The sequence below is a fragment of the Lonchura striata genome, chromosome 2 (genome assembly GCF_050655825.1).
Source record: "Lonchura striata isolate lonStrDom1 chromosome 2, ASM5065582v1, whole genome shotgun sequence".
Classification (NCBI taxonomy): domain Eukaryota; kingdom Metazoa; phylum Chordata; class Aves; order Passeriformes; family Estrildidae; genus Lonchura; species Lonchura striata.
The window spans coordinates 98,019,730-98,047,676 of record NC_140704.1 but is presented as its reverse complement, the minus strand read 5'-3'; the positions used below and the strand labels follow the sequence as shown (position 1 = coordinate 98,047,676).

General features: G+C 38.9%; 1 protein-coding gene across 7 annotated transcripts in view; it reads right to left on the bottom strand.

Moving 5' to 3' along the window:
- The window catches only part of MBP (myelin basic protein), a 110,918-nt gene extending 84,996 nt beyond the window's left edge, over positions 1–25,922 (bottom strand). For 6 of the 7 annotated variants that reach the window (XM_021530848.3, XM_077784634.2, XM_021530849.3 and 3 more), the window contains exons 1-2: positions 25,782–25,922; positions 717–790 (exon numbers count right to left, since the gene is read on the bottom strand). In XM_021530848.3, the coding sequence (XP_021386523.1) occupies positions 717–767 (51 nt within the window). In that variant the 5' untranslated portion in view covers positions 768–790; positions 25,782–25,922. Of the gene's footprint in view, positions 1–716; positions 791–25,400; positions 25,524–25,781 lie in introns of those variants that run through there. The other variant, XM_085571847.1, reaches the window with a different exon arrangement.
- Between the last annotated feature and the right edge of the window lie 2,025 nt (positions 25,923–27,947).

The window sequence follows — 27,947 nt, the reverse complement described above, 5'->3', positions numbered from 1 at the left end:
ATGTGTGGAGGGAAGATAGCAATAGCTAGCAACAAGCAGTGGGTTTTGTTTTTTCTACTTTTAAATATATGTAGAAAGATGTTCTGTTTTAAGATGTGTGAAATCTCTTCCGGTACAACACAGAAAAACAAATAAACAAGATATTATCACAAGGCAAACAGAAAACCACATTATGTGCAGAATACACAACAGTGTCAGCAGGTGCTTAGGAATCCAATACTAATTTTTAATGAACATTTTTACAGATCTTGTATTTTTTTTCCCTAGGAAGGAGATTTTTAAATCTGTATCTATTTGGATTGACAATCTTGTCCTTTAAAATCCTCTTATTTTACCTATTTCTTCATAGTGTCTTACAGACGAAGCCAATTTTATTGCTCAAATGAAACACTGTAAACACACAGAACATAACTCTGCTCACCAACTCTTAAAAAACTCTAGAGTATCTTGATTCCAAGTCCCTTTAATTCGTCTCCACCATGACTGAGAAGATTATTATCAGCTACGGATCAAACATCACATCTCTCACTAAATCCAGCACAACAAAATCTTCATTTGGCCTGACATTCTTTCAAAAACATGGTCATTTTATAGTGTCAACTACAAAATAGTAACAGTAAGTTATCCGGCAAACAGCTACTGTCCTAAAAATCCCCTGTAGTTCACAGAATACATATTTCCCAAATGGCTCTGTCTTTTCCATTTTCCACACTCACCTTGGTTGACTTCTCGGTGCTATGATCTCTTTTTCCTACATGGTTCCCCATGATGGATCACCAAACTTTAAATTCTGAAAAGATAAAAACAAAATATTTTTGAAACCAATACATTTGTAAAGAAATACAAATAAATTTTTAACCTGACACATAACAAAGAAATTTTTTACATTCAATGAGAATTTTTACAATCCAAGGTAAGATCTGTGAAAGGTCCTATGGAAAAAAAAAAAGTGTTTATTTGGTCTATTTTGCACATTTAAGCAATATCAGAAAGCTTTCCTAGTTATATTAAAAAAGAAAAAAAAGACATTTAAGAGAAGGAAGAAATTAAAATATTCTTTTTGAAATGGGCACATAAAGAAAACTAGATTAGAAATTAGGTAGAGGACCTGTCTTTCAATATTATGTTTTTAATAACAAACAGTGCAGTACATATTAAAGAATTTGTAACTATAAACTTCCATAAAAGTTCAAGTAAGTTCTTTTGAATTCAAATTTACCACTATATAAACAGCAATTAGTGAAAAAAGCACCACACTAACTGCTAACAATTTGCTGTGGAGGTAATTTGCTGTAAACATGTGAGTTGTTTACAGCTCCCACTTTCATGATGGACACATAAGAAAGTAATGCCAACTCTTTCTTCGTATTTTCTGGCTCATCCTGTTCTATCTCAACATAACAGAGCTTATGTAGGTTAAACCACAACACTCAAATTTCAGCTTTTAGAGCACGCTTGTGGTTGCGCCACATATTTCTTGTCATAGAAGCAGATGTCTGTATAGGATTTTGCAGCTGCTGCCTAGAGATGATTTGAATGCAGTGCATCACAGCATTTGAAGTAATGAAACTTAAAATTACATGCATGAAATAAAGCAATAAGCTACACAAACTCATCTATTGTTATAACCCCAGCTCCACGCACTGCTTTGTGTACAAAAGGGTTCTAAAGACAGAAACTTTGCTTTTGACAAAGCACACATCTGTGATGGACCATCATAAGTAATCTAGTCTTGTATTTCTACTTCAGCTTTTGGAGAGACTGGTAAATTTATTTACGCACACACTTTACCACCCCACCCAAACCCCAGTGAGAAATTTCACATTTTGAGAGTCTACAGTGCTCATTTGGCAATTCACTGAAATCAGTTTTCTCTAAGTTCCATGTTATCACTGTATCAAATTAAATAAGTTGTCACAAAAACCCGCTTCCAAAGTCTCACAAAATCAAAATTAAAAACCATCCAAACTCAGTAAATGCGCTCATAATAAAATTTATTGCTAAACTGGAAATAGATTTTTTTAAACCAGCACTAACTATTGCATACAAGATTAAAAAAAAAAATAAAAAAACCCTGTACATTCCAACTGTGACATCAATACAATCAATTCACCCATTTTTGATATTCTAAAATTTATCAAGTAAAAATAAAGTAAAAATAAAAATAAATTCTTATACACTGGGTTTTGGACCTAAACTTCCTCAAACTGTCCTTTGCTCTACAAATTATGAGCAACAGCTCATTCCTCATCATCTACCTCCCAACATAAGGAAAGCAGAGTGGAATACAAAATTGTAAGACATGTCTACAGCACAATATAAAGGCAAATATTCTAAGTGTTATTCTTCCAATCATTTATAAAAAAAATTACTATAAAATTTGGTTGATAACACATATATGTCTAAGAACAAAGATGGTGAAGCCAACATAACACTTGCAGATCAGATCTGTGATCCTGTCCTCCTGCCTCCCCTTAGCTTCCCTCATGTCTTTGGAGTAATGCTCCAGAAACAACCACCCTGTACCCATAAAACAGTCACAGACAGATTTTACTTTATTTTTTAATTTCATGCATAAATGAATGCAGGTGCTTGAACTGAAGAGAAGTTAGCTACAGGTAACTGCTATTAATTCCTCAATTTATTAGCAATAAAACTACTTTTCAGCCAAAGGGACAAAAGCAACCAGCCACTAGCAAGGATATCATAAGTGTTACAGATTTCTTCATGCTACCTATTAAACAGTGAAATCTAAATAATCCTTTGGCAAAGAAAGGATTCCAAGAATCTGACATGAACTGTGAAAGAAATTGTATAGTGCAAACTGCCCTGTAGCTATCTGATTAGGAAGCAAAACTATACATATACTTGCAAGCATTTATACCAACAAAGACTTAATTTTTCACTTCAGCCTCAAGCAGAAATCCACCTTACTTGACTGAAAACTGAGCACACAGATTTCAGTTTAGGATGAAACACTAAGACTTAAACACTGACTTTAGTTCTTACTGTCGGGAGGGAGACCACACTGCACAGTTTCTACCTGCGCCAATCTTTATGCAACGAGTTGAGTCGCTGACTTCAGTGGGATTACTCACTTTTACAATCTCTGTAGGAACTTGCAGCCAACTATTCCAAACATCTCAGCTGGAAAAAGATGAATACTTTCTTTTTAGTCACCTTCATAATGTACAAGTTGCCAGACTGAGCAGCTCTGTATGAAGTGAAGAAACAGCTTTTTACACTTCCTAACAATGTCCATCAACTGAACAACACTCTTTGCACAGAATCTATGAATGATTCAGCACTGACGAACAGCCACAAGAACAGTCACGGTGCTCCAAGCAATGAAGAAACAGAAGTACTGAGGAAATGAAATACCTTCTTTGAATCTCACATGAATCACAACTAACAATAAGATGCCAAAACAGGCCCGCACATGAGATCAAGCCTATGACCACAACAACATTTGCCAAAACCCTTCCTAGTGAAACCCTGCAAGTTTTGTAAATCCTATGAGATGACAAATTTTGCACATGAGCTTGAGTCACAAATGAGAGGGGACACTGCATGCCTGCAGTGGACAGATTTACATTGCCAGCTCCCCTATAGAACTCCGCATCAGGAATTACTTGTTCCACATTAAAACCATCTGAGCGGCTCAGAAAATTAAAGGCCACATGAATAAACTGATTTAGCAGGACTAAAAGCTTGAAAACACTTCAGCTACCTAAAAACTCTTTAGGATGAAGTGAGTGAACTGGGGGAGGAAGTTGTGAACCACCACTGCGGGTGCCACCAGCAGAGCCATCCGGCTGCCTCAGCACTATGGCACAACCACGTACTGAGCTGAATCAGCTCTGCTGTCATGACCTGGCACTTCTCAATCCATGGCTGGTACAGCAGTAACTCCACCTATGCCAGCTGCTTTGAGTAATTCCAAAAACAGCAGAGGGATTTTGCCTGGGGAAATGAAATTAAGTGTCTCCTCCCATTAATTCACCTTCTTACAAAGTTAGTCTAACAGATAACCCAATGGAAACCTAGACCAAGCAGCTTTTCCACTTTCTTCACAGCAGGAACCCATATTCCAACTAGGAACTACTACAGAAATGCCAGTGTCTTACCCAAGGAGAAAAACCTGTATTTCCAAAACTCAAAAAAAGAAATGAAAAAACTCTGTTCTACACAACACATATCTATAAAAATACACTTATGTTGGCATCACATAATTTATCTTCAACTGAGCAGTTGATTAAAGATAGGGGTTTAAAAACATATATCATTGTAGTGTTCTTTTAGTCCATTCTAGTCTGCCTGTGGCTATTTGCAGCTAAACAAGTAATGCTCCAGGAACAACCACCCTGTATCCATAAAACACTCACAACCAGATTTTACTTTATCTTTTTCATGCATGAATGAATACACATGCTTGAACTGAGCAGAAGTTAGTTACAGGTAACTGCTATTAATTCTTCACATAGCAATAAAACTACTTTTCAGCCATAGGAGTCTTCCCATACACAATATGTCCTATAAAGAAGTTTATGATTTAGAATTTTCACTAAAAGGCAGAAAAACACTCCTTCAAACTTTCTGAATACAAAATAAATGCAATGGCAGTCCTTTCTGCAGGTTATGCAGATTTAACTGCAAAATAGCATTTTCTTACTCACAGGAGCCTGAAAAATGTTCACCCATGTAGTCATCAGACTTTAAATAAGTGATTTTGTAATTGAGGAGTCAAAACAGTCTGTAAGCCAATCCACATGGAGCACTTCTATTGAACATTAATGGTTACTTCAAATTAAAAAGCATAAACTACTGAAAGTGTACCACCTGATGCTGAAAATGGATTTTTAAATATGATCTTACCTCTTCCCACACATTAATTATGACTCAACAGAACTACATGTAATAATAAAGGTATGCAAGGACTTACATATTTACAGGTATCAGAACATAATTACTACCTTGTCTAGGAATATGTATTCATCATACACTGATGTTGGGTAATAGTGCAGAGCTACAAGTGCTCCTAGCCTTACTCACACATGGGAAGGGTAGACAAAGAATATAAAAATATTTGAGGAATTTACTTAAAACTTCCTGCTAAATTCATAACTATTCTTACACAAGTATATATGACACTTTAGTACTATATACAGATCTTATCAGAAAAACAAAAAAAGGGCAATTTCTTTTAAAAAGTGTGCAAGTTCTCTCTCATTCTGGTAGACTCCTAATGTAAACTCTTAATTACAAACTTACCCAAGGTTTTGTGGTATTTTTTAGTTGTTGGGGTTTGTTTTGTTTTTTGTGGGATTTTTTTTGTGTCTGTTTGGTTTTGTGTTTGTTTGTGGTAGTGCTGGGTCGTGGCTACATAGCTTCCTGGGAAGCAAGCTGACACATTGCAGAGCAGTGGCTGCCAGCTAGATGGAAATCTTTGAGTGGTTTGTTTAGGCTCTCAGTGTGATACACATCTTTGCAAGGAAGCCTTTCACTTCATCATCTTTCAAAACAAGACTGAGGCACTGGGCATGCCTCATCTGTTTCTTCAGAATTCCCTCATCGTGGTAACCTAATATACCAGCTCACCAAGAAAGAAAACCTCCAGCAGGCAGAAATGAATGACCTGCAGCTAAATCCATCAGCAGCCACAGTCAGATGCTGCATAGACAGATGTGAGGAACCATGTAACTAAAGTAACCTGCCTCATGGACAAACTGCTCCACAGGAATCCCACCCTCTCAATTCAACTGTTAAATCATTTCTTAAACTATAGTGTTTTAAATCCCTTACAAGTTTCATTGTTATTTAACGCAGATATAATTTTTCATTATTGTGAAAGAGCACAATACTTCCTAAATTAAACTTCATTTCACCTTTGACTTCTAAGTTATATTTTTCTGAAAGAAAAAAAATTATTCCAGACATTTCCATAATGAATTATCAAAACCAAGATCTCAGTGGTGACCATAGCCTATAAATCAGAGAAGTCAACAGGAGTACATACAGATGTATTTAATCATGCTTGTACAGTGTCTTGCATATCACAGTCCTGACCTATCTAGATATTACAGGAATTTCGGTGTTTACAGATAACTGCATGTACCTTAGCAAGGACACTGGGCCTAGAAAACCACTCCTCTGAGAGACTAGCCAAGCTCTGAAATGCTTTTACCTGAAAAAGTACTCCCCAGTGCTAGCACACTTGCTCAGTAATTTATACAAACTTCATGTTTCATTGCAAAGGACACCAAAATTATTTGATTTTCTCTCGAATTTTCTGCGGTGCTGTGGCACATAAGAAAGGCTACAACAGCAAGAGAGAACATATTCTTTGAAAAAATGTTGTTGCAAACTATTTCCTAAAATTGCCATAGGGTAAGCAGGACCCAAGGTTTAAGATGTTTCCTGACTGTTTTGATTATCATTTTCTTCTATTGCCAACAAGAAGGATATTCCACATTATTTTTTGCCAAAAGCATGAGATTTCCAGGAATCTCACCTCAGTACACCAAGCATAGTCCAAATTTGATTCTAGACAACAGTGCGATAACAATGAAATTGCTAAGTCACCTTTATTTTCTCTAACACAAGTTTTTCTTGCTTTTCTTTCCTTTCTTCCTTCAACCCACTCCACTTGCCTTGCTAGAGTACCACCCACCCTGTTCATTAAGAAAAACAAAATTTCTCAGCAGGGTTTTTCTACTTCCCAAATGGAAAAATGCTCCCCTAAGGTCATGTAGCACACACTGGTGCCTACATTCCTTTACGCAAACAGAAATCATCGATGACCACAATCATTTGGCATCAGCCACATGTTTACTGTTTGTCTTTAAAACACTAAGATTAGCAAAGCCCTGTGAACTCTGTGCCAATCCACCTGCAGGGTCATAAGGAAATTTCCTTAATCACCTCCAGTGCACCTGAGGAGGGAGCCAGATAGGACCCCAAAGGCCTGGGGCAAGGTGGAGATGCTCCCAGCACCTTTGAGCTCCGTCCCTTCTGCCTGCTGCACTTCTACCACTGTACCTACAGCTAGGCCTTGACTAAACATGGATTTCCTTGTAAGTACTTTGTGACTTTGCTGAGATACTTGTGCCTCTCAGCTATTCCCAGTCTAGGGAACAGAAAGGGCCACACATACATCTCCCTTGAATGTATGTATCAAAAGGAAAATGGTGCCCTCCTACAAAAGCAAGACTGGTTTGTCTGGTTTTTATCTCGGCCACTAATATGAACAAGTTCACTTGCTACATGCTGTCTTTTATGCACAGCACCACAGCAAAATAGGCTGGGTGCTGTTAGTTTCTTTTTCATATGGGCTTAGGTTGCAAGAGCTAGGAGCAATTTTTCCAAGCTCTCTGGAAAGGATCAGTAACATATACATCAATTTTTTTTTTCAGCACCTATGCGCTCCAGAGACAAAATAATTTGATACTACAGTAAAATAAATTATCTAATGAAAAAAAAAAGAAAAAAGGGACAGATAAAGATATACATTTAATAACAGAGACATAGCATAGTCTCATTGTATGTATTTGTAAGATATGCAGTAGACTCCTGTGAACTTCAACATTAGGCCCGAGTGAGTCAACAACTAAAAGTTAGACATTTGTCCTAAATTCTTAAGTAGTTTTGAAAAATAGGAAACATCACAAAAGAATATATAACCCAAGTGCAGTATTAACCAGGAGAATGAAAAAAAGAACAAAATTCATATTCAGTTAATGGAGAATTTCAAGCCAAAGTAATAATCTTAACAGTACCAGAGGGCAAAAATAAAAGCAATAAAGAAATTATACAGAAAATTATAATTGTTTGTTACTTGAAGAGTTTCAGTGTCTGAGATTAAGGTACTCTAAAAACAGTCAAGACCTAGCACCTCTTTTCAGATAAAAAAATAAAAATGCCAAGAGACTAAAACCAAGATATATTCAATAACTCACTTTTTTTAGTTCCTGTTCTCTGCTTAGAAAAATCAGCCCTCTCCAAATGCTGAGCGGTATATTCTCCCTTTCAAAGTGAGGTAGGTTACCTAAACTTCCCAGAGAACACAGGCACTTTGATGATCAGTATTTCATTAACACTTTGAAGAGACTGACAACAAAATGCACACCTGAAGTTCTAAACTCACATGAATTAAAGGCACTGTATGCCTGCTCTTCTCATATTCAACAGACTGACAGATGGGACAAGGAGATGATTCACCCCCTTCAGACAGCATTAACTGTGCTGTGAGATAACACTGAATCACTAGATCCTTCTCAATTAAAGGAGAAAAAAAAGTCTCTCTTCTGACTTCATAAATGTTATCTATACTGTAAACATATCAACCAACAGATGGATTTCCTGCAGATTCTCCTCTGTAACATTTGGCATGAATACTGATATTGCAAAAGGGTCTGACTTTCACCATACTCCGAGTTGACTCCCTTTGGCCCAATCTACTTCTCTACAGTCATGTCCCTCCCTTCCTTCCCATAAACACACTGTGCCAAGAGGCACAAAACCCCATGTTTATTCTCTGATACACAGAAAATGCATCCTTAACTCTATGCTTGTATTTCTCTCTTCTTGTGCACTGTTTTTCTCACTTCTTTTTGCCTTCTTTTGCCTGGCTGTATTGTATGAGCGTTCATACATGAAATCATGATCGTGTATGATCCTAAAGTGTTTTTAAACTAATTTGATGAAGACTCAATCCTCAGTGTTTTAATTTGTAAGCATGTTGAAGACATGAAAGACCATTCAAAATTCATGTGGCAGCCTCCTAAAAGCTTACCATTATCTAGAGTCCATTAACACAAACAAGATAGTTTTCCAGCCAGAAATGGTTTGGCATACAAGTTGCAAGTGACACCTTATGAAGCTTAAGTAAAGATTTATAAACTCCTCTTCTCTGAAATCAGTAAATAAATTTAAGAACAAAGTAACTCAGAAAGCTGTAGAGAAGCAAATTTTTCTGGGGTCATAAATTATTATGTGGAAACACAAATACTCTGACCCCAGTCTGAGACTTTCTCTGGTGATGACACACTGATCTACTTTCCCTTCTGAGAAGAGAAAGCAAAATTACTTTTTTTGCAAAGGATAATTGCATAGCTGAGAAATAAATAATAAATTTATCTTCTTTTCAAATGGAATTTTAATCCAGATGTTTTGGCTTTAATTGTTTAGATCAGAGGCTCGGCAGGTTACAGTCACTAAGCTGTGAGTTGTTGCACTTGGAATTTTAAATAATTAATGAGTAAAGCAACTGAAATCTGCACGAGGAACATCACCCTGACATAATTATTGTACTTGTGTGCTTCTTTAAATATGCTTTCAAGAACTCGTGGCTCATACTGGAATATTGTCTCATTTTATGTAACTCATAAATCTCATGTGTTAATGTTGTTTTCCCAATCTTTATTAGAGGTACATTCAAAGCCAATATAAAAACAGTCATTACTGAATAACTACTGAAGAGACTAATGATAGACCCAGGGGAAAAATTCCATTTGAACATGAGAATATTCTAAATGTACACAAGACCATTATCACCCCCTTCTTTCATTAAAAAAAAAATCAGATTGTTTCTTCCACATTAAAAGGAAGACAAAAGCATGTGACAGGCCAAACACTCATTTTTTCAGCATGGTTTTCAAATGCAGTTCACCATTCATCAGTGTACAAAAGAAAAAGATAACAAAATCTGGCAATATATCAAAATAATGGAGTGAGAAAATACATGTTTCAATAAGGAGACTAGCAGTGTATTCACTTTCAATCATGACTACCAAAATATATCTCAAATCCACTATATGATTAAAAGTAAGCTTGTATATATTTGCAGCACCCATCACAAGAATATCTTGTTCTTGAACAAGTTGCACTTGTAAACTATTTTATTGTAAACTAAATATTTTTTTTAAAAAGAAAATGTTGCAAATTCCATCATCTGTGTCAGAGTCCACAGCCTTCAATCAAGAGGGGTTTTCCACACAGTACACAAAGGTGGTGAAGAAGTTCCTTCCCTAAAGGTCTTGCAACATAAGCAGACAAAACACATGACCAGAAGGTAAACCTTTATCCCATATTACAGATATAGAGCAAAGGCAGAGATAAGTTAAGGACAATACATAAAAAAATACTTACAGCCCACTTGAGAAGCTTTGGCAGACATTAGAAAACTAAATCCAGAGTTGCAATTCTGAAAACCCGTTCTCAGCTACTACACAATGCCAGGGTTTGTACTCACAACACACACCTCCTTTCTTATTTTACAATAAGCTGCGTGGCTTTCTAGTTCTGCCATCAGTCATACAAAATATCACTCCAGCTATGATGACACAGCCAAGCAGCTTCACATGATTTTACACCAGAACCCCATCAATACACAATGAGGTTATTTCTTGACATCCTCAGTCTTCATTCAGCCAACTTTGTCTCAAACACAGAAAATGTGAACTATCAAGCTCAAGATTATCACAAGACAGAGTGGTTTCCAACAACCCACTCCCTGCCTTTCTTTTTTTCTAACCAGCTATAGCAGAAGGTCACCTATACCATGAGATAATAAGCTTGTGATTAGCACACTCACACAGGATGTGGGAAACCAGGGATCGTGTTAGACGATACTGAAGGGAAAGATCAGTCTGGCTTGATCACAGGATAACTGTGAGTCACCAGTGTGATCTGGCAAAGGGAAAACAGATTTAAAAAAAGACAAACAGACCTACATTGTATCATGAAAGAATATTTCCAGCTTAAACAGGGAAGAATTAAAGTCATCAAACAAGCCACTAGCATAATATCAGCTGAATACAAGGTAAAATTCTGGTCAGCCATATCTAACAACATGAATTTTTTACTAGAACAGATGTGGAGATGAGGGGAGCAATAGGAACCTTTTAGACAGAGATAAGGCTAAAAGCTCAGAACATGTCAAGCCTAAGTAAAGCAAAGCTAAATGGAGGAGGAGAAAATACACACTGCCCACATATAGGTCTAAACTGAAAGTCAGAATATTTCTAAACATCAGGAGAGCAGGGCTCTGGGAGAACCAGAGGAGGGTATAACACCTAGCTGGGTTGAAGATAGAAAGCAAGAGTCTGACCACTGTATTTCAGGGACTGCATGAATGGTATGGCTCTTACCATGGCAGGACAGCCACAAATGACACAGGGCACTCCTCTGGCCTGGGAATATTTCAGTCCATATTTCTGAACAGTGTACCTGGAGAATTGGGGTGGGAAGCAGGGTGGGGGGTGGGGGGGCAGATAGGGGCTACTTTTTTCTGAATCTGTTTATACAGTGACAACTGACTGTAAACAAGGATAAAATAATCAAAGCCCCAAATAAAACAAATTCACAAAACCAGCACTATTCTGGAAAGGGTAAACAGAAATTAAACAGGTGAAATAGGATAGCTTTTAGCTAGCTGGATTTCACTGGCATGTAGGATACTAGACAAGCAGACTTTATTCCACTCTGAGTTCATCCACTTTATCCTGTAAGGGATCAGTGTAAGTATGGGAGAGCTGTAACTCCTTCTGCACCAAGACATGCATTTACTGAAGAAAGGGAACACAACTCCTGCTCAACAGCCTCTACCTTGGCAGCCTGGTCCACGCAGCAGGAAACACAGGTCTGAACCCTTGGGGAAAGAGCTGGAGCTGATCTCCATCCCAACCACAGCACAGCAGAGTCTTGGCTAACCAGCTCTTCTGCAGGTTTGTGAGCAGTGGCCCTCAGGAAACATTTGTGAAATACACACGAAGTCCACCTCTGCCTGCAGCAGCACTGGGGAACTGAAACACCAGTGAAACACACTGTTTGTATGGATACTGACTTGCAGGAGCCTCTGCTCATTGACTGCATCGAGTAATACTCTGAGACATCCAGTTCTGATCACTAGATAGACTAGGGGCTTTGTACAAGGCTCTCCTAGTCTCTTTCACCCCTATTTCCCAAACCATTTACAAACTGACTGCTCTTTTTATAACATTGCTCTAAGGCTATATTCCAAAAGAGTCCTTAAAATCCCCTTCTCAAAATCTCTGCAGTAAACACTTCTCCATAGAAATGCAATAATGAGTAATATTTCCACAGTCTGTGACTGAAACTTTATAGCACATATGCATAGAACAAACTATATAACAAACTCTTCCAGCAATTTGTTTGTGCATCTTGTCATCATTGACTGAATCCATAGAAGTGCTTCTCATTCCACACCTTAAGAGAGTTAAAACCTTTCAGAAAAGAAATACTTAGCTGCTGATTTGGCCAAATTCTATATTTTTTACCTCAAATAGTATCTCCACTCAACCTACTACCATGCAACTCCTAACTCATCTAAAGCCTTTTCAAACAAGAACTACTCATGACATAAATACAGTCATCAATACAAGTTACTATACCTGAATCAAAACCTGTCATTTAACATTCACATGAGTTAGCTACAAGTGAAAGCAATGGGTCTTTTATTAAATGTAGCATCATACTTAAACCAGCTTTTATTGAATTGCAAGCAATTAAGTTATACTAATAGGATTTAGCTGATTTATAATATATTTCTAAGTGGAAATTCAGCTATTTAAGTTAACAGCTATGATAAGTTTGAGTTGTTACAGCTAAGAGTCTCACTCCCAAATGAATAATCCCTTCTTTATTCCATCCTTGCTCCTTCTTTGTTTCAACTTATTGCTCCACTGTGGTCCCTAATATTTAGTCTGTGGCATTTTAAGACCTTAAAATAATTCTGAATGACCAAACCTGCCTTTACAAAGCTAATGCTACTGCTTTCATCACAACCTTCTTTTGGTTCATCCAGTAACACTAACATATTACTGCTTATAGGTAAGTATCTATTAGTAAATCCATTCTCAATTTGATACTTGAGCATCTGCCAAAATTAATGTCAATTTCCAAACCAAAAATACAGCAATTCGAAGGACAAAAAAAAAAAAAAAAAAAAAAATTTAAAAAACCACAATTGTTTTCCCCATTTACTATCTTGAAGCACACAATATTCACACAGAAAAGAACACAGCTCCACCCCCAAAACCACAGGCTTCATAGCATCTAGCAAAAATGTTTAAAAACACAAGCTAAAGGCATTCCAGATTCTGTATGTTTGGAGCTAAGCAAAGTGGAAAGCAATTAGCACCAGAACTGTTCTGGGATTTTTTTAACATAGTTGCATGTAAACATTTCATCAGTTTGGATAAATCAGAGTGCACTTTTTTCAATCTTATATTCAATTAGTCATGCACAGAAGTTTCCCTTATCTTGCCAATTACATAACACAAACAGCCAGTCCTCAAGCACTTAAAATGTCATCAGATATTGGTGGTCTGCTAAATGGAGGAGGATTGCAGATTATACCTCAAATGCTCTCTCAAATGCCACATGGGGAAAAGGTGTAAGCAGACAATAACAGAATCAGATGCACAGGGATGCCAGGTCCAGTGGGACTGGAACATGCACAAGTTGATGAACAAGAGGTGTCACAACATTGCAGAAACAAAGGCATAAGATAATTTTGGTACCTGTTACTATTTTGCTCTTTTCACATCATAACACTCAGACAATACAATTATCTTGCCCATCACTTGTTTACTATCTGCACATTGAAAATTGTCTATTCCCAAACATAATCCAGAATATACAATTTTTTTCACAAATGAGTTCTTGTCATGCTCCACCCCCACAACCTGCTGCTCTTATATTGTAAATACAGAATTTGCAAGCAGAAGGAGATCCTCTCTTGGTCAGAAACTCACTATGTATGTCCCATTACAATGCTACTCAGCATTCTCTTCAGTCTAAACCATAATTTCTTGCCTCCCAATAAAATACATATAAGAATAACTTCAAACATTTCTGAATTGCAGCAATTTTTAAATGGAGAAAACTTAAAATAGTTAAGAAGTTATATGACAAGCAACTTATTTAACTGACAGTACAGGAGTTTTTATACAAACAGAGTAAGCTGGAATTGAGCCAACATACTCTAAATCAATGCTTCCCTCAATCAGTACTATGAAAGGATATATACAGAATAACTTTTATCTATTATCTATTTAAAATCAGTGTGGTAACAAACCTTAATGTCTTAAATTCTTGCCTTCATTTGATCTTACTTATTTAGGTGGTCTTTTCTTATACAAGGATTGTTGTATTTTTTTGTATCAGGAAGAAACTGCAAAACCAGTTTTTATGCTTGTGTGTGCCAATATTATTGCTGTAATGCATGAATGATTATGAAATTACTTAATTGCCTTCTTTCCAAAGCTCTGGTTATTCCTCTCAGGTTAAAGTACAGAGCTAGCTGATTGTGAAATACATTTAATCATTTGTCCATTTCCAAATGTAATATTCTACAAATACTGTATTTGCATGTTAATCTTTTATTTACAAAAATAAAATATTTACTAAACTGAACATGAGGAAAATGTGATTTTACACTTCACAAGTAAAGCATAAAACCAGTTCTTAAAATATCAGAGAGACAGGCATTATACACAGAAGTAAGAACTTAGATACCTAAAATTTACTGTTGAGGTACCATTTACTGTTTATTATTTAACATTTGATTTTTTCCCCTACATCAATTTTTCAATCTCTGTTTAGAAAATGCCAGTATGATTTTGAAATACATGTAAGATTGAGTTAAGATATTGACAATGATTTGCCAACTGTTATGATCTTTTTCCTAAAGTACTAAAGTCTTACTGCAATTAAAGACTATTGGAAGCATTAAAATAGCGAACTAATTACACCTGCCATTCAAAACATTTTGTGACTACTGTATTTATGATTAATTCACTGCCAATTAGATGGTTTCTAGAACATTTCTAAATTGTAGAATTGAAATCTTAAAATTAGTTCAGCTACTGCTCCTTTAGAAATGTTTTATTAAATATATTTGTAACCTTACTCTGAAGGGGCTTTTCAGGTCCTAAAAAACAATGCAGTTAATAAAAATGACTATCTAAATATATAGTTCTAATCAGGACAAAACCAAGACAACTATCATCATGTGACAAAATTATTTTGATATCTGATGAACTGTACAGAGTAATAACTGTTCATCAGTAACAGAAGTTGGAAAATTAAGCAGCTGTGCCAGTAAGGCAAGTGGTGCTAAGGATAAGATCTGAGAAACACTGAATTCCCCAATAAGTCATTGTGAACTCAGTATTCAGCATCATACAAACAGGTTACATTTCTTTGCTTCTTACTATGTAAAAATCAAGGAAGTCTCAGTTTTAGTGTGGATCTTACTGCATTTGCAGGTGCTGGTGTTTTCTAAAGACCACCTCAAATTATGAGTAATAAGGGAATATCAAAAAAGTGATTAGCAGAAAAAAAAGCCATGACATAATTAGAGAAGTTGTAAAAGCAGATTAACAGTAGCAACAAAACCAAAAAAGACAACCACCAAAAAAAAGCTTTAAATGCATATCAGAGGGCAGATACAGATTTTTTTCATATGCAATACTTTTACTGTCAAGCCAATGGAAAGACAATGGAAGTAAATCAATACAAAAGAAAACCCAAGGCAAAGCCCACTGACTTTAAGCAGATAATCTACATAATCATTTAACATGCATTAGATCAAGCTAAAATAATTATTAAACTTACTGTCACTTTTGCTGTCACCTTCTTATGTGGTAAATTCCTCTTACACACACACACACACACAGAGGGAGCAAGAATCACTCTAGAAGAGGCATCCTGTTCCTGACAAACTTGTTCCCCCAGGTCACACGAAGTCCCAGCTTATTCATCACCACGTTCCCAAAGATGTAGGTGTAGGTGCTCGAGCCTGTGACCAGCATGCACTCATCACCTACAGATGGACAGAAATTGGGCAACCAGAAAAGAAGAGCAGGAGAGGGATTATGCACAAGTTACCAGTTACCAAGTCTGAGGGATCACTAGGAAAGAAAACATCATGGTTCAAACCTACTTTAATTGTTTGTTAATCTACTTCCACAGTGTGTTCTGACATATGCCTGCCCGCATGTCATTTCTGGGCATGTTAAGGAGAAGGTGGTCATTGGGAATCATCAGGATGAATTTACAGAGGTTAAATCATGCCTGACCAATATGATTGCCTTCTGTCATAAAATGACAAGATTTGTGGATGAGACATCACTGGTGTCACCCACCCTGATTTTAGAAATCTCTCCTGCAGCATCTTTGTGCCTAACTCCATTTAAGTTACAGCACAGATGTATAAACTACTAGCTGATAAAAAAGCCCAAATATCTCTATCACAGGGCTCAAACAGCAGTTCTTGACTGAGGCTCACAATCCACCAAAAGTGAATAGGTTAGGGACCCAATCCTGTTTAAATTTTTTTTACAGTGACCTGTCAGAGCACACATTTACGGGTGTAGAAGATACATTGGAGGGCAGGATTGCCATTCAGAATAACCTATATATGGCCAACAAAAATGTCATGAGAGCATAGCCTGAAGACCACCCTGACTGGGAGGCAGCTCCCCTGAAAACAAGCTGGAGGTCCTGGCAAGCCATGAATCAGCCCTGCAGCTGGCAGCAAGGAGAGCTAACAGCTTCCCAGGCTTTGGAAATGGAAGCACAGCCAGTGGGCTGAGGGAAGCAATTGTTCTGCTTCATGCACAATCCACTTCACTAGTATCTGCACTACCAGGTCTGCTTTTGGATCCACATTATGAAATGTCAACAGGAGCAAGTTCAGTGGAAGGCCACAGGGACAGCTGTCAGCTGGAACACATGTCCTGTGAGGAGAGGCTGAAGACACTGGGATTGTTCAGCCTGGAGAAAGCTTTGGAGCATGTAGTAGCAAATTTTCAATACCTAAAATAAATTATAAAAATTATGAGGCAGGCTTTTCACCAAGGTGCAGAACAACATCAACTGTGATCTGGGAAGTTGTTAATATGTATTAGGTAAGGGTTAAAGAAACACAGTCCAAAATGGGAGAATATAAACTGCAGCTAAGAATTCTGAATATGCTGCTACTCGGTGCTTTACCATGCAACTCCATTAAGACAAGGAGCATACTTTTGGTTTTTCTATGCTGTTTGTGGCCCTGCTAAGGCCGAATGGACAAAATATTACTCACAGGGATAAAACATGCAAGCCATTTATAATAAATGGCCAATTATGTTGCAAAGTAGTTTTTATTACTTCTTTCTCACTCTTTCCAGGGGCACAAAAAATATTACTCATGGCTATAATTTCAGCCTTCAGTTGGAACCAAATATCTTCTTATGGTGCTTTAATTAAAAAAGAGGTTTGTGGCATTCAGAAGATAGAATTAAGAAGGGAAAAAAAAAAAAAACAACCAACCAAAAAAACACCCCAAACCCAATAACCAAACCACATACAAAGTATTTTACCACTGCACTCAGTTGAAAAGCACCTACTAAAATTTCCATTAGAGCAATAATTTTTCCATGTGAGCCTATTATAGGTTTTTTCCCATTTGACAAGAGTATCTTTCTGAAGAACAAAACCAAAGCCAAATGACTGCCTATCTTCCAGGTGAACAGCACTGAGTCAGACTATGCTGAAACTGTGAAAGCTGTGCAGAAACTTAACGTGCATCTCTTTTCCAGGAACAAGTCAGGGCAAAGTAATAGTACAGATAAAAGATAACACGAAATACAAGTCAGGGAGTTTCTATTTGTAGAAGCTCCACACTTCAGTGAGAAGTCTCCCAGTAACTTACAACATTTGAGGAAAGAATTTAATAGTAAAAGCCTCAATAAGAGCCAAAGCACAAGATAGTTGCAATTGTTCTCCTTTAAGTCAGTCTATTATTTCAGCGTGTATATTAAGCTAAAAAGAGCTATGAAAAAAAACTGTCTTCTTCCTACTTTCAGAAAAAGAAAAGGAGACTTAACACCAAGGTTGAGTTAAGAAATGTGGAAAGGTTCTACTCCTATCACCAATTTTGTTAATATATGAAGCACAACAGGCAACAACTTTCAAAACAGTTTGCCACTGTTCTTCAGACGGCCTTCCAGGCACTGTGTTTGTTTCTTTTAAACTGAGCAATGTGGAGATGAAAATGCCTGGAATCAAACTGTTGACTATTTTTCAGTGACCATTTCACTGTAAGAGACAAATTAAAATATTAAAATGGGATCACTGGGTAACTTGACAGTGGATTTTAGTAATTCATGGGATTATGAGTTTTACTCCACTTTTAGCTCTCTAGAATGGTGTGAGCTATCAAAACATTCCAATTGCAACCCAGTAGGGGTCCAAAAGTTTCCTATTACAATGATTATATCATCCTTTATAGATAAGGCTCTAAGGCACACACCAATCCCCAAAGTTATGTTCTGTATTCTTAATCAGTATTTTATCCCATACCACAGAATGACTAGAAACACAGACCAGTTACTTTCCGGCATTTGATTTCAGACTTTGCTGTCATGATTTTCAGTAAAACAGGTCCTTTCTGGACACAAACTTGTATAGACATCCTCCACACAAAAAAAAAAAAAAAAAAAAAAAAAAAAAACCACCAGCATATGCACAAAGCTGCCATAATTTCTTCTGTACCTTCTTAACACTCTAAAGGACAAGTATAGTATTTTATTTTAATCACTGTAAGTTTTCAGATAATATTCCAATATTATTTTTTGTCCAGAGAACTAAAAAGATCAAACAAGAGAACCAGAGAGTTTAACTAAGGACTCCTGTTTTTAGAATTAGAAGAGGAGAGCAATGCTGACATCCAGGAAACAACAGTGTTGGAGAAGGATAACTGAAAAGCATTACAGTACATTAGACAACATCATAAAGCAATGTTTTGCTATTAACTGTTTGGTATTGTGGATGATATGGAACTGCCACCCCCAGAAGCTAATGAGTTTTTTCCAAGATGAACTGAAAGTCTAGGTAATTCAGGAATTTGTCACAAACTGCAGGAATTCTCCCTGGGAGTGGGTACTGTAGGAAGCCAATATAAATTCTAAATATATACATATATTATTATATATATTAGTCAGGAGAAAATGGCAACAAGCTAGGGGATATGTTGATGAGACACAGGTGTAGGTACAGATTTGAATAACAAGTGTCACTGGGATCTGCAGAAATGCTGCACAAAAAGGAAAAGAAAAAAAAAGAAAAAAAAAAGTCTAAGCTTTAGCTTCAAGGTGCCAACCCAGCCTGAGGAATGAGAGATTTGGCCAGCTGGGTGGACAACTGATACACAGTGATACTGTTAGCTTGGTGAGGATGAAGATCTGAGGAGACAGAAAAAAACAGCTCTACCACTTAATCCAACCAGCCTGAAGCCACTCTACCCTCTACCCTCTTCACTTCAGTTTATCCATCTGAAATTTATCAAGGGAATCTAGGAAAGTCGATGATAAACAAAAACTACAGGACAAGTGTCCTGAGAGCTCCAAGGCTATTGCTATATTGGAAACTCTGATTACTGTGGCAATTGTAACACCTTAAGTCCAAAGATGAGCAAACCTCATGACTGGCCTTTTACCACCATACCACACTTGAGCAAGATCTTGCCCAGGACAGAAGGCTCTTGAACAACAAGAATACAACTGCCTTCTAATCTGGAAAGTATCACAGCCCAATTTATAACTGAAAAGAAACAAAACCCCGAAAAAAAACCTGGCAGGGCACTGACAACACAACAGCTGTATTTCAGGACTTTTCCAATCTTTGGAGAAAAAATATATGCCCATGGAGATGACAGGCTGTTACTGCACTACAAGAGTCCTTGATCTAACTTAACCCAAGAGCAATCAGAAAAACTGGTTCAAAAATGCAACCAGAATGGCTTTATATGTGTCTGGTAGTACTGATCTCTCACACTGAAAAGTCTGTTTTAAAAGTTTCTGAAATCCAAGAATAGCTATGAATTGTCCAACTGCATTGTTTTACCTGAATTTTGCAACTTCCAAGTAAGAAGTAAGCTAAGAACAGATTTTCACTTGTGATCCAGCAATTGCAACTCTTTAGCAGAAGCCAAAGATAATGCACCAGTGAAAAATAGACCAAAAAAACACACTACATGCCTGAATTACTTTAGAAATACAACTTGGTTTGTATTTGATTTTGCTTTCCCTCTCACTTTCCACTCAGAACAGCTAGACAATAGATCCTCTCAGTTGTTAACTTCACCAACCTGGAAAGGTCTGAATTTAAACATTTCCAAATGTTTAAACTTTCTCAATTGTTTAAAAAAATAAATACTGATAATCTCAATTACACACTAATAAATTTTACAAGTGTTGGAAGAAAATACAAAAAAAGGTCAGATTTAAAAAAAAATCTTTCCTTCCAGCATGCAGAACAAATCTAGTACAGCTGATACATTGATCAAAAACTGCTGAAATTTTAGAAAAAATAATATAAAACCTCCTATTTTACTTTCAGTCATTGTATATTAAAATACCCCTCTGACTTGATCAATCTTTTCAGATTTATTTCCTTGTTTCTCCCTTTTGAAAGGGCTTCCAAAAGCTCCAGGGAAAAAAAAAAAAGTAAAATAAAAAGCAATATTTAAGTAAATATTTAGAAAACTAATTTTCTTACTGAGTTATTTCACATCACTTCAAGACAGAAGCAAAACAAAAAAATCTTCCTGAAAATGTCCATGTTATTTTTTGTTTTTCTCTCACGTGCCTTTTGTGTGGGTTTTCCTGGGTTATGTCCAAGATTTACAGCTATTCCAAGCAACAGAACTGGGATTTCACAGTTTCTGCAACTGATGCAAGAAGCCTTATAGGAATGATCTCACTCTATATTAACCAGAGTTCTCTACTTATTTTTAACAGAGCATTTTGAGATGTATAAAGCTTCTTACAGAATATGAAAACCCAAAAACATTAAAATCTGAATCCTATTGTCAGGAACTGTTTAAGTATCTGCTATTTAGAAATCCTTTAGTTACTAATAAATGTTCATAATAGATCCCGAATCTGGAAATGTCTCAAGTAAGAAGATGAAGTGTAGAAAATTTATGAAAGTGACTGATACATTTCCCAAACATCTAGAAAGCAAGTTTTAAAAAGCCACATCCAGAAAAAGTATGTTGCCTCATTCAGAAAAAGTGTTTTAAAAAACCTAAAAGCCAAACTCTGAAAACAGCTGGCAAAGCAAGAAAACATGAGTACAATTTCGTCTTTAAAGAAGTTAATAAGATTGTTAATCATAAACATAACATCAAAAAATATTTAATTCTATATCTGAAAGTTCACGCGACACAAGGATTCAAATAGGAAAACATTTGATATATGTGGTGATTAGACTGGAGAAGACATTTCTTTATGTGCTACTGATATAAGAAAACAACCAGAGAAATGAACATAGAAAATCCATAGTCATCTGAATGAAATTATTAAGTAAAGAAAATCTGAAAGTGATTGTGACATTGCCTTCATTTACTGCCACTGAACACATAGGATTAGGCAATATCACTGTCTCCATAAGGGAAAGTCATCAATGATGTTATGTGAAACTCTTTCCAACCACAGCTTAGTACAACTAAGAATATTTGGTCTAATTCTCACGTTGGCAAAATCCTTAGAGAACTGTGTTTCAGCTGCGGCATCTCAACTTAGGGCTTAGCCAGCACCAGCACACTGTGCTCCTCCAGCTCGAACGCAGCACTCACAGGTTCTGTCCTTGGGCTGAGAACAACCTTCCTGCAGAACGATCCACACAGCCAGAACCAGGACTGAAGGCTACAGTAACACAGCTCCAAGGTCATCTCCACTGCAGCCAGCCACTGCCTTGGGCAACTGGACTGGTCTCTCAGAGACAAACTTGTTCATTTTATATCAATTATTTCATTAGGTCCAAATCAAGCACTTCTGTGCAGAAGGCTGCACATCCTGGAAAATGTATATTATCACAGGATATATGTAAATAAAGTACCAGAACCTAGAGTTGTCTGAAATTCCAGTTGTACAAGTGATTTGAGCAGTCAAGCTCTAAAGCATATATCCTTTTTCTGAATCTTCTTCCATTCCTAAAATTTTTTTTAAATACATATAAATCCAGGCTTCTTCAGAAATTACAATGTCCCACTGATTTTTTTTTTTCATGGAAGCATCTAACAATTCTGATCACCTTCCTGTCTTCAAGAGGGTATTTTAAAGAATCCAGAAAAAAATTCCTGTTTTATAAAATATTATCAGCTGTCTATATTTAAAACAGCAGTTCCTGACCTGCTGCTCCTTGTCATTGCTGTCCCTTATTTAAGAGCCTCACCTCAAGAAACACAGATAGAGTTCCAACCTGACATCTTGCCTGAAGGAAAAATTATTCAGGTAATTAAATTACACAGGACAGAACACTTTAGCAATGATCCAGAAGACTCTGCTGTCCTTTATTCTGTGACAGAGTTTATACTTTAAACCTGTATGCAAGATCAGAGTCTTAGACTGCAAACCTTCCAACCTTCTCCTCATTAAACACTGGTTATGCTTTAAGTGTTTTAGCCAAAAAAATACTAGATTTCATCCATATTAGTCCAATAACAATGCTGACTGTCAAAAATTGTTATGTAAGTAAATTAAATTAATGTAGTTCTGGTAAGTAAAAGTTTGAGCCAAATAGCCCAGGTTCTAACATATAAGCACCAATGTATTTTCACAACTCTCCCTTTTGACACATAAGAACCTGACACAAAAGAGTAGCATCTGAACAGTGAACAACTTCTGGAACTTGTGCTTCAAGTAAGACTGAGACAAATATTTCAGCTTATTCGACCTTCTCTCAACAGTGTATAATGAGTTTCTTCCGTCACAAAAGATCATGCAGCAGAGCAATTAGAGCCTAAATGTTCTATTTGATGGAATAAATAACCAAGGTGGCTGTTTCAACCACATGGGTAATTTATATCAAGTAATGGATAAACCATCACAAAAAGAAAAAACAAAAAATTTTTGGATACACAACAGCAGGGACACTCACTCGGGTTGCTCTCTTGCCTCATCCCACCAATATCACTCCATGTAGCTTCATGTGTAATCTAACATACCCTGAACACTCATCCTCTCAAACTTTCAGAACTGAAAGGCACTGGATGCATGTCCCACTTATGCTATTGATTCGTGCAGTGACCAATGTCATCTTGGTTGTTCTCAAGACTTGAAAACAGATGTAATGTGCAGGATATGCTGAGTTGATTATTTCCAGAATTCTGACAAGCTTGTCTTTAACAAGGATGTATGGCTCTAGGTGTCATGTGGGAGCTGGCATCATGAGAAACAAATTCTAATGTAAGAATAAGTCTGTAATGAAATTTTTAAAAAATGCACAAAATTAAGGAATTATATATATATGAAATTATTTTTAATTAACATGCTCCAATTTCTATCATTAAAGGTCTGTGTTGAGCTAAATTTATCACCCCAATAGTGACTGTAACAATCACTAGTTTATTTATATTAACTATTATGACAAAACAGGGGCTTTGAAAGCCTGTGAACATTATCCAGCTATACAGAATGGCATAAATTCAATTTCTGTTCTTAATTCTCTACTTACAAATTCAGTGAAGCTAACTATATGTTGTATTGATGGCTTTCTCTCAACTCAGTGAAAATTAATTTGAATCCATTTCACTAAGACACCACTCTTTGCCTTTTTCTTTTCATTACAGATATCAAACTTTATTTAAATGTATTATCTCAGAACTTAATGCATGAACACCAACTTGGAAAATTAATATCCCTCAATATAACTCCTGAGCATGGGCCTTTGCAAATAAGAACTTGCCCTCTGACCATCTTATCAGTGATTAATAATGTTTGTAGAATGCTTTATCTGGTTACCTATTTCCTCAGAGACTGAAAAAACTACTGTATAGGACCAAAGAAAGAACAACAAACTTTGTGTTGGTCAAGAACAAAGGCAACACTTCTACCCATGGGAGTGCTATAGCCACAGCTGCCTGTAGAAAATATTCTAGGGAAGCATCAATGCAAGCTCTTCCTTTCCTGGTCCTCTCTAGGCTTTTACCAGCAGAAACTTGGGTATAGCCAGGTATGGCATTGGTAATGCTCTCATTGGTGTTCTTTAGAATGGTTCAGAACGCAATCCGCGACAGACAGAGCCGATGTTACCCACCATCCATAATGCTCAAGAGCTTTGATGGACCCATACCAGTAATTACTAACTGCTCTAAGACTATTTAAAGATTTTAGAGAGCTGTTTCTTAGTTGACTGCCAAGAGCAATCAAATCATTAACACAAACCAAGACTGTTCTCTTACTCTGTTATTATTTACCTTGACTGACAGGGAGCACTTCATCATCCTTCCAGCCAGGTGTTTCAAGCCTTTATACACAATCACCCACAATCTACAGGTTAACTGGTTTGTATCTATGAACTGGCAGGACTCCACACCAACAAAATCATATTAGTCTCTTTAAAAATGATTAGTGGATATAACAGAAACAAACCAGTGCAACATACATGTTATCACTTCTGATCATCTGAGACTCAGTTCTGGTTTCACTAAAGAGGGGGAAAGCTTCAGTTTCTCCACAAGAATTCATTATTTTCCCAGTGTCTTCATATTATTTCAATCAACTTTACTTCAAACACAGCATCTGATATACTGAAGGGCAATACACACAGGGAATACTATCACGATTAACCTACTTAAAATTACAAAAGTGCATGTTTACATTCTTCCCAAGGCAAATCGTGCAGCGATTTTTAAAAAGTCCCCACAAGCGTACAAAGGCACTAGAAGTACAGCCTTTGCTATCGCCACAGCTCGTCACAGACGGAGACACGGTTACCTCGAACACCTCCAACCCTCCCCAGCCCTCGCACAGCCGGTGGCACGCATCAGAAGCCGAAGCCCGGCAACTTCGAGCCGAGCCCAGCCGGTGAGGGCGGAGAAGGTGCCGGGTCCCGGGCGCTTGACAGGAGCATCCCAGCGACACCTCCGAGTCACCGCAGCCCCGTGCACACCTTCCCCACGGAAACTTAAGGAAATCCCTGCGAGAGCCGGTGAGTGCCCAGCCGCACAGGGGCAGCGGTGGGACCGCGGCGGGGACAGCACTGGCCCGCTCCTCAGCTCTCCGCCAGCGCCTGTCCTGCGCCGTGGCCCCGTGAAGCGGGGGGGGGAAATCAACAAAACAAGAAAAAAAGAGAAGTTGTCCGTTTCTGTGTAAGGCTCCGGGCACGGCCGCGATGTGAAACCGGAAGGCACGGCACGGCACGGCACGGACTCCCCGGCCTCCCGCCCGGTTATGTAAGGCACGGCCGCCCCGACGGAGGGGGAGCCCCGCGCCCCTCGCAGACACTGCGGGGCCGGGCAGCAGCGCCTGCCCAGCACCGCTCCCCGCTCCTCAGGCACCTGTCCCGCGGGCGGGATCCCTCCCCGGAGGGAGCCCGGGGCCACCTACCGCTGCCCGCGCTGCCACCTGCCCCAGGTGTCCCGCAGCGCCGCGCGTCCTCCGCCGAGCCCCCGCGGCTGCCCCGCCGAGCAGGACGGGACGCGGGCTCGCACGGCGAAGAGGAAGAGAAACAAGCCGAGAGGCTGCCCGCCCTCCGCCGCCCTGGGGGAGCTGCTCGCTCTGCCGCCTCCCTCCCCGGAGCACAACAACAACAAACGGCGGAGCGGAGCGCAGCGTGCGGGGCGGGCACAGCCCTGGAGCCGCCGGTGGTGGGGAGGCCCCGGCTGCCCCTCTCCCCTCCCCTCCGCGAAGCCACACGGAGAGAAGAAAAAAAAAACAAACCTCCAAATATATAATAATAATAATAATAAAGAGTTAATCACAACGCACCCAGCGTATCCTCCTGGGCTGCGGCGCTCCAGGGGCTGCATGCAGCGGGCGCGGGCAGCCAAGGTGCGAGGGGGAAGCGCGCACACGCACCCGCCGCCCACCGGGAGCGGCGGCCAGGTGAGGGGAGAGGCAGGGATGGAGCAGGAAGCAGGGAACCTCCGCTCCGCGCTGCGCTCGGGAGCGCGCTGTTCCCTCCGCCGCCACACAGCCGCGCCTCCTCCGGCGGGCGAGCCGGGAGCTGCCCCCGCTCGGTGTCGGGCTGTGCGGCTTGTTGCTTTGCTCCCTCCTGGCCCCAGCCCTCCCCCTGGAAGCCCGGCGGCTGTCCCCGGCACCTGCGCGGGAGGTGCGCCCGCAGCCGCGCCCCTGGCCGCCGCCGGCAGCCGGGAAGGAGCAGCGGCGAGAGCTGCCGCCGGCGGGGCGGGCAGGGACCCCGGGGCCGGGGGAGGACGGGCCCGTCACCCCCGCGGGGCTCCAGCTGAGAAACGGACGCGAGCGGCTCTGGGCCGCTGGGAGCTGCCAGCGGTGGCAACCTGGCCGCCCGGGGCTGGCTGCCCTCTCGGGCCCGGCTGCCGTGGGCCGGGAACTTCCTCCTATAGCTTACTGGGCTTACTGGGATCCTGGTAAATCTGATTCCCGCGGCGTGGCGGGAGGGGTAGGCAAAGGGACCTGCAGGTTTTAGGCTCCAAGTCACGCACCCGCAACACGGACTGGGTATGGCCGTGCTCTGCCTGGTCCGAGGCCCCCGGCACATCTCGCTGCTCCAAAGGCAATCCCACGCTGTCCGGAGGCTTCCTGGAGCCCGGGACCCTGTGTGACCTTAGCGCTAAGCACAAGCAAACTTCAGCCACCTTCGTGGGATGAAGCTCCAGAGCACAACCCCCGAGGGTCGGGCTGTTGAGAGGAACGAGAAATTCTGCCTTATGCGTTTCATCCAGCATTTGGGGGCAGTTCTCTTGGTTGAATACCTTAGGCAGTGTTTCCATTCAGTTCAAAAATACAGAAGTACAAAGTAAATTTGTATATTTTTATTATTTGAAAAGTTCATTAGTGATTAGTTTATCTATTGCACCTGCACCATGTTTAAACCTGTATAAATAGATGTTTATTACTATACACTAATTTCTCATTATGTAAACCTTTTTTTATTTTTTTTCTCCTTGTCTTGATATTCATGTCCAAAGATGCAGGAGGTCATAGAAAAATATTTTGGGCCAGATTAGAACCTTTATGTTCTCATGAATAAACAGTTATTTGTATAAATATTTCCATTTTACGAAATGTACATGCTATCTTCCTAATTCCTTACAGTGCAAAGAGAGAAGTTTACATTAGGCTCTATTGAATGTGGTAAGACTACTTTGCAGATAAAGTGCTGTAGAGTGAGTTAGAAAATGTCACGGAAGGATGGTTTGCAGAGGAAATGAAGAGGTGGTGTATTACCATTATGAGCAGTTCAAAGTCTGTTAATTTTATGTTAGGGATACAGAAAATATTGCTTTGAATCATCTCTTCCCTCACACTTCTTCACTGGCAAAAATGTATCACTTCTTGGAAATTTGAGGAAGATACTAATGAGTTTGATACTTTAGCTTTTGCATACTTTTAAATGATAACTTTTGTAAAAAGCATGAAAAAAGAAACCATTGTTTAAAAACTTTAAGAGACAACACTCAATTTCAGAATTCATCTCTGTCTTTTCTTGCATAAAAATCTCAGAGGAAAACTAGATCCAAATATCTCATCTGATCACACCTTCAGAAGGCACATGACTAAAATTATGGTAATCAGATTAGAGCCCAAACCTTGCAATCTTTCATTATTATATGTAGATTTGAGCTAGAATAATTACTCTTCAGGCAGTGGGTCATATATTTACACATGTGAACATCTTTGCATACAGATGTGCATGCAAAAATATACCTTTTTATATGTATTTGTGCATGTTTCTACATTCAGTCATGCATGTTAGGCTTACTCTGTTGAGGCCTAAATGTCTACGAAGGTATAAAAAGACTCACAATTGTATAGTGTGGATTGTCATACAGTATATGGGAAAAAACTTTGAAGATATTACTGCCCTTGTACAGCTCTGTTACCTGGCATAGCTGCAACATCTCTCTCTTAGTGTGCTGAACATCTCCCTGTTGTTCAGTTTGTAGTTTCCCC